The sequence below is a fragment of the Pleurodeles waltl genome, chromosome 3_1, assembly GCF_031143425.1.
Source record: "Pleurodeles waltl isolate 20211129_DDA chromosome 3_1, aPleWal1.hap1.20221129, whole genome shotgun sequence".
In the NCBI taxonomy this organism is placed as follows: Eukaryota; Metazoa; Chordata; class Amphibia; order Caudata; family Salamandridae; genus Pleurodeles; species Pleurodeles waltl.
In genome coordinates, this window is record NC_090440.1 from 1,796,238,553 (window position 1) to 1,796,253,999 (window position 15,447).

General features: G+C 45.1%; 1 protein-coding gene across 1 annotated transcript in view; it reads right to left on the bottom strand.

Annotated features, from left to right (window-relative positions):
* Positions 1–6,168: 6,168 nt before the first annotated feature.
* Positions 6,169–15,447, bottom strand: part of TOMM20 (translocase of outer mitochondrial membrane 20) — a 37,884-nt gene continuing 28,605 nt past the window's right edge. Inside the window, exon 5 of the mRNA XM_069225868.1 lies at positions 6,169–6,521. Coding sequence (XP_069081969.1) covers positions 6,477–6,521 — 45 coding nt within the window. The 3' untranslated portion in view covers positions 6,169–6,476. The remainder of the gene's footprint in view (positions 6,522–15,447) is intronic.

Genomic DNA, 15,447 nt, shown 5'->3' on the forward strand with positions numbered 1-15,447 from the left:
GTCCTTAGGACGACCTTATTCTTGTGTAGTTGTATAAAAGGTTCCTGTATTGTAAACGCCTGAATCTCGCTTACTCTTCTTAGTGAAGTAATGGCGATGAGAAATGCCACCTTCCAGGTTAGGAACTGTATGTCGCAGGAGTGCATGGGTTCAAAAGGTGGACCCATAAGTCTAGTTAGGACAACATTTAGGTTCCATGAAGGAACAGGTGGTGTTCTTGGTGGTATAATTCTCCTAAGGCCCTCCATGAATGCTTTAATGACTGGTATCTTATATAGGGAAGTTGAATAGGTAGTCTGCAGGTATGCAGATATTGCTGCAAGGTGTATTTTAATGGAAGAGAAAGCCAGGTTAGATTTTTGTAAGTGAAGCAAGTAACCCACTACATGTTCTGGAGTTGTGTGTAATGGTTGTATTTGATTAATATGGCAGTAGCAAACAAACCTCTTCCATTTACTTGCATAGCAGTGCCTGGTGGATGGCCTTCTGGCTTGTTTTATGACTTCCATACATTCTTGGGTAAGTTGTAAGTGCCCGAATTCTAGGATTTCAGGAGCCAGATTGCTAGATTCAGCGATGCTGGATCTGGGTGTCTGATCTTTTGGTTGTGCTGTGTCAACAGATCTGGCCTGTTGGGCAATTTGATGCAGGGTACTACTGATAGGTCTAGCAGCGTTGTGTACCAGGGTTGCCTTGCCCAAGTTGGTGCTATCAATATGAGTTTGAGTTTGCTTTGACTGAGTTTGTTTACCAGGTAAGGAAGGAGAGGGAGAGGAGGAAAAGCGTAAGCAAATATCCCTGACCAGTTCATCCATAGGGCATTGCCTTGGGATTGTTCGTGTGGGTATCTGGATGCGAAGTTTTGGCATTTTGCGTTCTCCCTTGTCGCAAACAAGTCTATCTGAGGTGTTCCCCAGAGTTTGAAATAAGTGTTCAGAATTTGGGGGTGAATTTCCCATTCGTGGACCTGTTGGTGATCTCGAGAGAGATTGTCTGCGAGTTGATTTTGGATCCCTGGTATAAATTGTGCTATTAGGCGAATTTGGTTGTGAATTGCCCAACGCCAAATCTTTTGTGCTAGCAGGCTTAACTGCGTGGAGTGCGTCCCCCCCCTGCTTGTTTAGATAATACATTGTTGTCATGTTGTCTGTTTTGACGAGAATGTATTTGTGAACTATTATTGGTTGGAAAGCTTTTAGTGCTTGAAAAACTGCTAGAAGTTCTAGGTGATTTATATGCAGTTTTGTTTGATGTACGTTCCATTGTCCTTGTATGCTGTGTTGATCGAGGTGTGCTCCCCACCCTGTCATGGAAGCATCTGTTGTTATTACGTATTGTGGCACTGGGTCTTGGAAAGGCCGCCCTTTGTTTAAATTTATGTTGTTCCACCATAGAAGCGAGAGGTAAGTTTGGCGGTCTATTAACACCAGATCTAGAAGGTGACCCTGTGCTTGTGACCATTGTGATGCTAGGCACTGTTGTAAGGGCCTCATGTGCAGTCTTGCGTTTGGGACAATGGCTATGCATGAAGACATCATGCCTAGGAGTTGTAGTACCATCTTTGCGTGTATCCTTTGTGTTGGATACATGCGTTGTATGATGGTGTTGAAATTTCGAATTCTTTGTGGACTTGGAGTGGCTACTCCTTTTGATGTGTCTATTATGGCTCCCAGGTATTGTTGTACCTTGCGCGGCAGAATTTTGGATTTTGTGAAATTGACGGTGAACCCTAGTTTGAAGAGGGTTTGTATGATATGATTTGTGTGATTTGAGCACTCTATTAACGAATGGGCCTTGATTAGCCAGTTGTCTAGATATGGGAACACATGTATTTGCTGCCTTCTTATGTGTGCAGCGACTACCGCTAGGCATTTGGTAAAGACTCTTGGTGCGGTTGTTAATCCGAAAGGCAGTACCTTGAATTGGTAATGTATTCCTTTGAATACAAACCTTAGGTATTTCCTGTGCGATGGGTGTATTGGTATATGGAAATAAGCATCCTTGAGGTCTAAAGTTGCCATGTAGTCGTGTAGTTTTAGCAATGGCAATACTTCTTGTAGTGTGACCATGTGAAAGTGGTCTGATTTGATGAAAGTGTTCACTACTCTGAGGTCTAGGATTGGTCTCAGCGTTTTGTCCTTCTTTGGTATCAGAAAGTACAGTGAGTAAACTCCTGTGTTTATTTGTGTGTTTGGCACTAATTCGATTGCATTCTTTTGCAATAGTGCCTGCACTTCTATCTCCAGGAGATTGGAATGGTGTGTTGTCAAATTTTGTGCTTTTGGTGGTATGTTTGGAGGGAATTGTAGAAATTCTATGCAATAACCATGTTGGATAATTGCTAGAACCCAAGTGTCTGTAGTGATTTCCTCCCATGCTTTGTAATAATGACTTATTCTTCCCCCCACTGGTGTTGTGTGGAGGGGGTGAGTGACATGTGAGTCACTGTTTAGTAGTAGGGGTTTTGGGGCTCTGAAATCTTCCTCTATGTCTAGGGAATTGCCCTCCTCTATATTGTCCCCGAAAACCTCCTCTATACTGTCCCTGGTAACTGGACGGTGTTGCTTGTGAGGTGCTGGCTTGTGTGCTCTGACCCCGAAACCCCCCTCGAAAGGGCGTTTTACGGAATGTGCTGTAATTCCCTCTGCTCTGCGGGGAGTAGAGTGCGCCCATGGCTTTGGCAGTGTCCGTATCTTTTTTGAGTTTCTCAATCGCTGTGTCCACTTCTGGACCGAACAGTTCTTTTTCATTAAAAGGCATATTGAGAACTGCTTGTTGAATCTCTGGTTTAAATCCAGACGTTCGGAGCCATGCATGCCTTCTGATAGTTACAGATGTATTAATTGTCCGTGCAGCTGTATCTGCAGCGTCCACGGAGGAGCGGATCTGGTTGTTGGAAATGGTCTGTCCCTCCTCAACCACTTGTTTTGCCCTATTTTGTAAGTCCTTGGGCAGATGTTCAATGAGATGTTGCATCTCGTCCCAGTGGGCTCTGTCATAGCGCGCAAGTAGTGCCTGGGAGTTCGCGATGCGCCACTGGTTTGCAGCTTGTGCTGCGACTCTTTTACCAGCTGCATCGAACTTGCGGCTTTCTTTATCTGGGGGTGGTGCATCTCCAGATGTGTGAGAGTTGGCCCTTTTCCTAGCTGCTCCTACAACGACAGAGTCTGGTGGCAGCTGTGTAGTGATGAAAACCGGGTCTGTAGGAGGCGCCTTATACTTTTTTTCCACCCTTGGTGTGATTGCCCTACTTTTGACCGGCTCCTTAAAGATTTCTTTCGCGTGCCGGAGCATACCAGGGAGCATAGGCAGGCTTTGGTATGAGCTGTGGGTGGAGGAGAGTGTGTTGAATAAAAAATCATCCTAGACCTGTTCTGAGTGGAGGCTTACGTTGTGAAATTGTGCTGCTCTAGCCACCACTTGAGAATACGCGGTGCTGTCTTCTGGTGGAGATGGCTTCGTAGGGTATGCCTCCGGACTGTTATCTGACACTGGGGCGTCGTATAGGTCCCATGCGTCTTGATCTTGGTCACCCTGGCTTATGGTGGTGTGAGCTGGGGAGTGTGATGGAGTTCGTGCTGGTGAGAAGAGGGTGGTGGGGTAACTCTTTTCACCACTTTTGGTTGTGGTGTCTGTTCAGTCTGGAACTCCAACCTTCTCTTTCTCCTAATGGGGGGAAGGGTGCTTATTTTTCCTGTCCCCTGCTGTATGAAGATACGCTTTTGCGTATGGTCCACATCAGTTGCTTGTAGCTCTTCCTCAAACCTATGCTTTTGCATTTGGGAGGTTAGCGAGTGCTCTTCTGTATAAGAGCCTGAAGCTGGGTCGCTTGCAGTTTGTTTCGGCATCGAAACCCTGTCTGCGTGTTTTTTCGGCTCCGAGGTGACTTTTTTATTTTTCGGGGCCGAAACCTCTCGGCGTCGATCTTCTTCGGTGCCGCTGTCTCGGCGTCGAGCCGTGTCCACACTGGCATCTCGGTGTCGAGGCTTGTCTCCAGCACTTTCTCGGTCCCGAGAAGGCTGCGTGCCGGTGTCTCGACCGGAGTCGGACGACCTCGGCACTGTTTGGGCCTTTTTCGGTGCCGACGGTCGGTCACCGAATTTATGGGCGGGGCCATGGCCGGATGGCAGTGGCGTCCCCTGGGCCTTGTAAATCTTTCTCTGTGTGGTTTTCGACGTCTTACTCACGGTTTGTGTATCGTCGAATCCTTCGGGGTCCGATTCTTGGATCGAGAAGGTACCTTCCTCTTCCTGCTCCTCGAACTCTCGGTGGGCTGTCGGCGCGGACGCCATCTGCAGTCTTCTGGCTCGACGGTCTCGGAGTGTCTTTCGGGACCGGAACGCACGACAGGCCTCACAGGTGTCTTCACTGTGCTCAGGTGACAGGCACAGGTTACAGACCAAGTGTTGGTCTGTATAGGGGTATTTATTGTGGCATTTGGGGCAGAAACGGAACGGGGTCCGTTCCATCGGCGTTCTTCAGCACGCGGTCGGGCCGACCAGGCCCCGACGGGGGATCGAAAAACTACCCCGAAGGGCACCGGAGCTCTTCGATGCGGTGTGGAATCTAAGTACGCCGATCCCGAACGCAACAATACAGACGAAAATCTTCCGAAATTAGCTAATTTTCCGTTCCGAAACTCGGAGCGACAGGAACACGTCCGAACCCGATGGCGGAAAAAAAACAATCGAAGATGGAGTCGACGCCCATGCGCAATGGAGACAAAAGGAGGAGTCACTCGGTCCCGTGACTCGAAAGACTTCTTCGAAGAAAAACAACTTGTAACACTCCGGCCCAACACCAGATGGCGAGCTATTGCAAAACATGCGTATCTACAGCGACAGATGCCATCTAACATACTATTACAATAACAATACAATACAAAATAAGTGGGCTGCTAATAAGGTTATTGTCTACAAATCTCCACAGGCAGAGATGGACCAGCTATTTCTTCAGCAATGGGGTCTGCTTCAAGGGTTACCAGGCTTTTTGAACAGAAGACAAGTGCAACCTAGCCCATGCTTAACCCACTCCTACAGTAGCATAGGGAGGGGATCCTGTAGTGCTTCCTCTCGCCAGACCACATCTATCCATGTTCACTTCTCACCCTTCTCTAACACCCATCACCCCTACCCACCTCTCACAAACCCCCTGCTTAAAGATGTATTTAGTCATACCTAAAATATAACAGTGAAAATTCAGATACATTTACCATGGAACTGTGTGTCAAATTCTTCTTGGGGTGATAAATATCCGGCTCTGTCAGGTATTTTGCATTACTTTTTGTTGAGCCCATTATCCATGGCAGTTGTTATTAATTTCAATTTCGGCAAAAATACACAGAAGACAGTTATATTGATCATAAAGGACTATTTATGTCACAATCAACTGATTAGGAGGTTCTTGTAGAGAGGGGACTTGTTTTTTTTTGGGGGGGGGGGGGGGTGTACTTGTTCTTCTGGGGAGGTTAAGGAGGAGTCTTGCCGCGGTGTTCTGGAGGTGGTCAGTGGCTGCTTGGTGGTTTCGGCATACAGTGCGTTTCCGTAGTTGAAGCAGCTAGAGAGGAGGGCCTGGGTGACTGTTTTCCTGGTGAAGAAGGGTATCCAATGGAAAATCTTGCAGAGCATGCGTATGGTGTAGAAGTAGGCGGAGTAGTTAGCGTTCATCTGTTGCTTCATGCTGAGTTGGGAGTCAAAGATGATCGAGTTTGCACATGTGGCTGGATGGTGTGGGAAGGGGGCCAAGGGTGGTTAGCCACTATAAGTCATTCTAGGAAGTTGACTTGTTTCCAAAGATGAGGATCTCCGTTTTGGCAGAGTTTAGTTTGAGGCAGTTGATCTTCATCGAGGTGGCGATGTCGATCATGGTGTTTTGGAAGTTGGAGCATGTGGAGGTGTCATCTGAGGGAGAAGGGCTGTGTGTAGTCAGCGTAGGAGACAATGTGTAATCCGTGGGACATCAGCTAGTCCTTGCTGAGATAGTATTACCAGAGTAAATAAAGTGGCGATGTGATGACCTGGTGCTGGGCCAGATGATTTATGATGAATTGCACAAAAATAACCATCTTTAACACTGGGATTCAGGCCACATATACATAGTAAGAACACAAACTTGATCAATCAATTAAAATAAATGTGGATAAGACTATGATCAATGACAATCACACAATAAAGGGAGATTACATTTTATTGCCTTTTCCTTTCAGACTGCAGTAATTTTGATTCCATAAGTTGCGCATTTCAACTGTACAGTGAACAGCAAAGTAATCAGATGACCCTTTCTATGTAACTTACTGGATGCAAATATAAAATAAAGGTTTTATCAAAAGTCAATAAATAAAAATCCAACCTCTCCCATCTAAAATGTTTTAAATGCACTATACAGTCCATTAGGTGCCATGGTGGATTTTACATCACACCACCCATTTTATCTGTGCAATTTCTCATCCAAGAACATCAGAATGTCATAGTCTCTTCTCATTCAACATCGTCTTCTGATAAACTCTGTGCAGTAACAATTCTCTGGGGGGGGGTGGAAAAAAAATATATATTAATGTAAGAAAACAGAATCGACATATAGAAAGTCTCATGTACTTGAGAGCCATGCAAAATGGATAGGAGATAAACATTTAAAGCAATTCTTTCAAACCTGTGACAACAGGACAAGTTGCTCATCCTCACATTTCAAGACTTATGTTGCTGCTATGCATCTGTTAGAATTACTTTAATGACAGATCGTACAAAAAGAATTATTGAGCAACCAAAAAGTCCATCCAAAGCTGAAAATACACCACACAGACATCCATGCTAAAGTGTTTCTATAAATGGTTTCTTTCCTACACTTATGGTTCTCGATCAGTGGATCAAGCCTATGAGAACTCCACAATGGTCAAGCAGAAGTGCTATGTTCCCTAAAACTCTTGATAAGTGTGGTCACATGTTTTCAAAGAAGTGGGCTATATCAAGAGAGGCTATGATGATGAAGTTATTTGCTACTTAACTGTTGGTAATTTTTGGAGTACCATTATGAGGCCCTTGTAAACTTTTTTCCTTTAACCCGTTCTGTGCCGCAGACGTAATGGTTACGTCCTGCGGCACAGTGCTGCTGTGCAGAGGACGTAACCATTACGTCCTCGGCACACAGCCCAGAGGGAGCGCTCTCGCTCCCTCTGTGTGCTTCCCCCCCAGCTCCCCAAAGTCAGGGATGGAAGGGGAAGCCCTTCCCCTTCCACCCCCTCATAATTACGTCAGCGCGCGATTGCGCGCTGACTTCATTATGGGGTTCTCGCCGCACAGGAAGCCATTTGCTTCCTGTGCGGCGAGAGAAGAAGAGGCGAGTTCCTCTTCCCGGTGGGTTGGGGGGTTTTGGGCCAAAGAGGCACCGGGGGAAAGGAAAGGCTTTTCCTTTCCTTTCCCCCGGTGTCTCTGAGCATTCCTGCTGCCCAATCGCATTGCGATCGGGCAGCAGGAATGCCTACTAGACACCAGGGATTTTTTTTATTTCTGTAGTGATTTTGACTTGCGGGGAGTGGCCCCTTGGGCAAGGGTCGCTCCCCTTGTGGGGGCAATTAGTTACGGCCATTTTCATTTATTTGTGTATTTATGTGGGGGGGGGGGGGGCATAGAATTGTTAGCCTTTTCTGCCCCCCTTGGGGGCAGATCGGCCTATTTTTTTTTTAGGTCCATCTGCCCCCAAGGGGGGCAGAAGCCACTTAGGCACCAGGGATTGTGTGTGTAGTGGATGGGGGGGCGGCTCCTTGGGCAAGGGTCACTCCCCTTTGGGGGGCATGTCTTTTAGGGCCATTTCTGCACCCCTTGGAGACAGATCAGCCTATTTTTAGGCTGATCTGGCAGAAACCACTAGAACGCCAGGGATTTTTTTAATTTGTTTATTTTTGTGGGGGGGGGGGGCGTCCCCTTGGTCACAGGGCGCCCCCCCAAGGGGGGCATTGACCTGATTGGCCATTTCTGCCCCCCCTGGGGGCAGATGGGCCTATTTTATTAGGCCCACCTGCCCCCAAGGGGGGCAGAAGCCACTTAGGCACCAGGGATAGTGTTGTGTGTGTTTTTTTTTTTGTTTGAGGGCTGTCCCCTTTGGCAAGGGTCGCTCTCCATGGGGACACACTACTAAAGGTATTTTCTGGCCTCCTTGGGGCAGACAGGCCTATTTTTTTAGTAGGCCCATCTGCCCCTATGGCAGAATCCACTTAGGCACCAATTTCTAAATGTTTGATGGTGGGGCGTTTGTCAACTGATGAAGTATTTGCATTTGTGATAAAAAATGTTTTCCTCCTTTTTGTTCCAGTTCAAAGCTTTTGCTTTATTTGCTGTGGCTCCTTGCGGTTTTGGCGGTGGTTGACCTGCAGTTTGCACAGTTGCATGTTTTAGGTAAGTAAAAACAATTTACTCCAAAGGAGTATTGTTGCCATGCATGAATGACATGTTTGTAGGGGGTGTACTAAATGCAGGATTGTGTGTGAAATTGTCCTTAGATTTGTGCACAATGATATTTGTTTTGTCCTATTTCTGATTTGCCTTTTTTTCTTTCTTTTTAGTGGGATATCATTGGTGATTGCTGTGTCTGTGCAGAGTAGTTGCTGGTGAATCAAGCTTTTTCAGGCAAGTGAGCGGTATAGTTTGAGTTGATAACTCTTACTAACAAAGCTACACTTTGTTACTTGTCTTACACAGTGCTGGTTGTTGGTGGTGAATTTGTCCAGTTAATTTTAGTAGGAGAGATCATGGCTAGCCGCAGGACGACCGCTCAGCGGGTGGTTGGAATGCTTTTTGAGTCAGTCTGATCATGATTATGAGACAGACTCTGCAAGAGGCAGAAGAGGAAGTCAGATTCTGGCAGTGATGTTTCTGTTGGAGGGGAATCTTCTGATGATGAAGCCACACTGTGGCACTGTAGATGAAGGGCCTGTTTTAGAGGAGGACACTTATGTGCCAATAGTGCAGCAAACTGGGGCTGAAAGGTTTCCCGTTATAAGACCTGATGTCTGGGTTGCCCCAAACATGGAGCAGCCAGATTTGCCTGCCTTTACTGGTCTCCAGGGGTGTAACGCCAATACAGAGAACTTTTTGCCTATCAATTTCTTTGAGTTATTCATGGATGATATTTTTTTGGAAGAGATTGTTGAGCAGACTAATCTGTATGCGGAGCAGCATTTGAGGGACAACGCTGCTAGACTTAGGCCACACTCTAGAGCTGCCCAGTGGATTCCCACAAATTTGGAGGAGATGAAAAGGTTTTTGGGTTTGACTCTTTTGATGGGGTTGATAAGGAAGCCGTCACTGGCTTCTTATTGGTCTACTAGTCCCTTGATGGCAACAGCTATATTTCCTCCAACCATGAGTCGTAATCGGTATTTGCTTCTTCTTAGGATGCTGCATTTTGTTGACAATGCATTAGCCTTGCCACAAGATCACCCAGATTCTGACCGTCTTTTTAAGATTAGGCCTGTCCATTTTGTAGATCGGTTTTCGGAGGTCTATGTTCCAGGCAAAGAGATAAGTGTGGACGAGTCTTTGGTCCTCTTCAAGGGTTGTTTGGTTTTTAGGCAGTACATTCCTAGCAAAAGGGCACGATATGGAATTAAATTGTATATGCTGTCTCAAAGTAGGACAGGATATGTGTATAGTTTCCGTGTCTACACTGGTAGGGATTCCAATATTGACCCCCCTGGTTGTCCTCCCACTTTTGGAGTTACTGAGAAAATTGTGTGGGATCTTGGTAGACGACTGTTCAACAAAGGTCACCATTTGTATGTAGATAACTTCTACACTGGAGTGCAGTTGTTCAAGGAATTGTTTAGAGTGGACACAGTTGCTTGTGGCACAATCCGTTCTAACCGGAAAGGCTATCCAAGGGAGCTTGTCTGTAAAAAACTTGAGGGGACAGAACTGTGCCTTGCGGAATGAGGAGCTGCTAGCTTTGAAATTCACAGACAAGAGGGATGTCTACATGCTAAGTACCATCTATGATGAGAGTACTTCCCCCGTGACTGTTTGGGGCCAGGTTGCTGAAGTGCGCAAACCTGTGTGCATTTTAGATTATAATAAGCACATGGGAGGTGTAGATAGAGTTGACCAGAGGTTGGAACCTTCTACTGCTATTCGTAAGTCCTATGTTTGGTATAAGAAGTTAGCAATTCACCTCTTCCACTTAGCAACCTTCAATGCTTTTATTGTGTTTAGGGATAGGTCTCCAGAGTCAAAGATGACATTTCTGAAATTTCAGGAGTCAGTGATAGAGAGCCTTATTGTGGTGGAACAGGCCAGAGTTCCTAGAGATGCAGTGGTGGAGGATGTGGCTAGATTGAAAGATCGCCACTTTGCTGAGCACATTCCTCCCACACCCAAAAAAGACTTTCCAGCTAAGAAATGTAGAGTGTGTTTTCGAAGAGGTATCCGGAGGGAGACTCAAATGTACTGCCCAGATTGTCCTTCAAAGTCTGGGCTGTGTGTGGGTAGTTGTTTTAAGAATTACCACACCCAGAAGAATTTCTGGGAACAACCATGAGTGTAAACTCATGTCTGCTTTTTATTTTCATGTGTTCAGTTTCATGGTTAGCATTTCTGTCATGTACTTAGTTAGAGCTTTTGTGTTTGTAGTTTTGTGATTCTTTCTACTTAGTTAAGGGTTCCTCTGTTAAAAAAAAAAAAAAAAAAAAAAAAAGAAGATGCCATTGTGTGTGGAGTGGGGCTTGGCTGAGAGTGTACATATTGACTTGCTGTTTGCTACTGCAACACTGCCAGCCAAACACCAGTCCACACACTCCCATCAGCTGGTGTGATTGTTGTATCAGGCATGTGGGCGTATGTAAGTGATGGGCCCTTGAGTGGCGCGGTCTGTCGATGTGAGTGTTGTAATGTGCTGGGCCCGTGGCTGGCGGTGTGAATGGTCTTGTGTGTGTCATGTATGAATGGACTGTAAAGCGGTTGGTGCCTTGTCGCGGCTTTACAGCTCACGAGCTGTGAGTCATTGGTTCAGTTTTTTGCCTTTCAGTTATTAACAGTGCATTTCATTTTTGTGAAAGCTCTTGTTAGTAAAATTTGATCCACTGAACCATCACTCACCCTCGTGCCAAATCCAACCAGTATGTGTGGTAAAAATGACAAAACCTGCTCCGCTGTAATCAGGCGTCGCAGCACACCTGTGACACGCTAGGTGCCTCAGGTGTGACCCCGATGATTAAGCATGCCACCAACTTGGTTGGTGGGTGAGGGGTCTTTTTCACATAACCTAAGTGCGTTTCTTTTCAAAATTTTAGTGTTTGGCACATCACGGACGTATGTGGACACATCAAAACGATATATTACAAAACTACCCGTGTTTGGGGGGGGAGGTCACCTATGTTTTTGGTCCTGGGTGCGGCCTTCATCTAGGGAAACCTACCAAACCCAGACATTTTTCAAAACTAGACACCCCAAGGAGTCCAGGGAGGTGTGGCTTGCGTGGATCCCCCAACATTGTCTTACCCAGACTCCTCTGTAAACCTCAAAATTTGCTTAAAAAAAGCATATTTTCCTGACTTTTCTTCATAGGATCACCACTCCAGCACAAAATTCCTACTCCCCAGTGTTCCCCTCAGTCTCCCAAGTAAAATGACACCTCACTTATGTGGGTCCCCAAAGCAGAGTCAGTCTAAAGATGTATAAAAGAATATGTCATTATAAACTAGCTGAGCTATCCCCTCTATCTCTACAAGTTTTGGGCCTTATTCTGTTGCAGGCACCTGGCCTACCCACACAAGTGAGGTATCATTTTTATCGGGAGACTTGGGGGAACACTGGGTGGACGGAAATTTGTGGCTCCTCTCAGATTCCAGAACTTTCTGTCACCGAAATGTGAGGAAAATGCGTTTTTTTAGCCAAAAATTGAGGTTTGCAAAGGATTCTGGGTAACAGAACCTGGTCAGTGCCCCACAAGTCACCCCATCTTGGATTCCCCTAGGTCTCTAGTTTTCAAAAATGCACAGGTTTGGTAGGTTTCCCTAGGTGCCGGCTGAGCTAGAGGCCAAAATCTACAGGTAGGCACTTCGCAAAAAAACAGCTCTGTTTTCTGAGATGTGTCCACGTTGTGTTTTGGGGCATATCCTGTTGTGGGCGCTAGGCCTACCCACACATGAGAGGTATCATTTTTATCGGGAGACTTGGGGGAACACAGAATAGCAAAACAAGTGTTATTGCCCCTTGTCTTTCTCTACTTTTTTTCCTTCCAAATGTAAGACAGTGTGTAAAAAAGATGTCTATTTGAGAAATGCCCTGTAATTCACATGCTAGTATGGGCACCCCGGAATTCAGAGATGTGCAAATAACCACTGCTTCTCAACACCTTATCTTGTGCCCATTTTGGAAATACAAAGGTTTTCTTGATAGCTATTTTTTACTCTTTATATTTCAGCAAATGAATTGCTGTATACCCGGTATAGAATGAAAACCCACTGCAGGGTGCAGGTCATTTATTGGCTCTGGGTACCTAGAGTTCTTGATGAACCTACAAGCCCTATATATCCCCGCAACCAGAAGAGTCCAGCAGACGTAACGGTATATTGCTTTCGAAAATCTGACATTGCAGGAAAAAGTTACAGAGTAAAACATAGAGAAAAATTGATGTTTTTTTCACCTCAATTTCAATATTTTTCAGTTATTTTCTGTAGGAAACCCTTGTAGGATCTACACAAATTACCCCTTGCTGAATTCAGAATTTTGTCTACTTTTCAGAAATGTTGCGGTTTCTGGGATCCAGCGTTGGTTTCATGCCCATTTCTGTCACTGACTGGAAGGAGGATGAAAGCACAAAAAAATCGTAAAAATGGGATATGTCCCAGAAAAATGCCAAACTTGTGTTGAAAAATTGGGTTTTCTGATTCAAGTCTGCCTGTTCCTGAAAGCTGGGAAGCTGGTGATTTTAGCACCGCAAACCCTTTGTTGATGCCCTTTTCAGGGAAAAAACCACAAGCCTTCTTCTGCAGCCCCTTTTTCCAATTTTTAAAAAAAAACCACGAATTTTTCACTGTATTTTGGCTAATTTCTTGGCCTCCTTCTGGGGAACCCACAAAGTCTGGGTACCTCTAGAATCCCTAGGATGTTGGAAAAAAAGGACGCAAATTTGGCGTGGGTAGCTTATGTGAACAAAAAGTTATGAGGGCCTAAGCGCGAACTGCTCCAAATAGCCAAAAAAAGGCTCGGCACAGGAGGGGGAAAAGGCCTGGCAGCGAAGGGGTTAAGTGAATTTCTATGTTTTTTTTTTAATTATATTAAAAACAAAAAGGTCATAGGGACGTTATAGCTAGGTACTCAATTTACACACACAAAACCATAGAAATTCAGCAGTTCTAGTTGTGTTTAAATAAATAAATCGTGCCCCAAGGTAACTAACTCACGCCCCTGCCATGCAGATTTCTCATCAATTATTTTACTGCAAATCGTGCGCGAACAATATCAATGATGAAATTGAAGAGGCCATCAACAATTTAACTTGATTAGCTGTGCATGGCGTGAATACAAGTTGTAAATATCTTAGGGCACAAGTTAGTTACTTGAAATTTCTATAACAGCTGATTTTCTATGGTTTTGATTGTAACTTTAGAGCCCAAGTGTAATGTCCCTGTAACCTTTGTTTTTTTCCAAGTGAATTTCTAAGATTTTTTTTTTTTTTTTTTTTTTAACGTTAAGTAATATTAATCGCTGCAGCCAACCGCCAGTCCCCCACCCCCACAATAGGATTCTAACCACACGTCACCATGGACCTTCGGTCAAATGGACAGGACTTTGTCATTTTGCATACTCGTAGTAGCTGAAGGGAGACCGATGTGCTCTGTTCTCAACAGGAGATGACAAGAAAAAGCCCACTCATCACATTCACTACAGGACATACAGCGCTCTGACAGAGCAGCAATGCATTCACCCCCCCATCAAGGATTTCAGATACTTTTCATTGTGGAACTGCACACAAAACCCACTTGATTTGCCTTGCCCAAGAGCAAAAAGTTAGGATGATTTGTACTTTATAGAGGCAGAGCTTCAACTGAGGCACCTGCTTTGTTTATATTTGGAAGTGCTCCCAACTGAGATTTAATTTCTGTGAAAAAAGCATTGGTGCCAGAGTGCATCCTTACCCGCTTATTTATCTAAGGAGAAGCTACAGTTTTGCACAAAAGGTCTACTCAACTAGATTACTTTCTACTGGCTAATCATGTGCTCCCTCGTTGGGTAGATATATAGTGCAACTCCTACATTACAGCTGTGTAAAGGAGCACAAGCTAATGTCTCCAGTGACATTGTGTTTCTGCGATTTTGGCAATGCGATTGTTCCATTAGTGTCTTCATACAGTAATCTGCAATAACATGAATCCTTGTGCAGAGAAGATGACAAGGCTACAAAGAGGTGAATCCCCATTAAACTAGAGGTACGTCCTCTTAATTATTTGTGTGAGGTCAGGTCACTAGCCTTTGAAGTGTAAAAGAGCCCCTTCACCTTTCCTGCCCAGGAAGAGCCATCAGTACACAGATGCAGTTGAGTGTCCCGTGTTTATGGCTTTCTGGGTGGATTACACCAGGGGCGCTGTCAACCAACACAGATATGTCATGGACTGGAGACAATCTGTAAGGCACAGAGAGCAGTAAGTTCAGAGAAATGCCTACTTTCTAAAAGAGAAAAAAAAGACACAATTGATGGACGCAATGCAGAACCAATCATTCAGCCTCAGTTCCAAATTTGGGTTTAATCCATCAATTCCTTTGCTCACAACGCCACCCCAGTGTGGACCCAGCCATATGATCAGTGTTGACATGGGTCCAGTGTTCACTGCACCACTGGATTCAAGCTAGTCTGGCCAATTTAGGGCGATACCTTGAAACCGGTCCCAGAATGCTTGTTTCTGGTCCAGGGAGGACCTGGCCTTGCAGTTACGGCTGGACTGTTCCCACTGGGAACTGGGTCAAGACTGATATGCATGTGGCAGAGTCCAAACTGGGGTGGCGTGGTGGGTTAAAAAATAAAAACAATGGATGAAACCCAGATCTTTGTAACTGGGGGTAAATGTTTGCAATGTTCAGCATTCAGTCAGTCATCTGTTCTTTTTACTTTCTAAAGTGGTGTTTCTGAAGTAGTAATGTTAAATTCAACTTCACCAGTAAGCAGGATTTCTCACTGCCGTTCCAACCATACCGAACATGACAATGCCACTACTTTCAGATCAGAAATTAACACTTAAATGTATATAAGAGAATTTCTACTGTTGGCCTATGAGCGGAGAGGCTTCACAGTAGTGAAAAACAACTTAGTACATGTCCTGCCTTTTACTTACATAGGCCCCCGGCAGCCCACAGAGCAGGGGGCTATCTTAGAAGTGGCCAGTGGAATAAAAGAGGAGTTTCAGGCTTGGCAAGTTCTTTTAAATGCCAAGTCGAAGTGACAGTGAAACCACACACTCGGGCC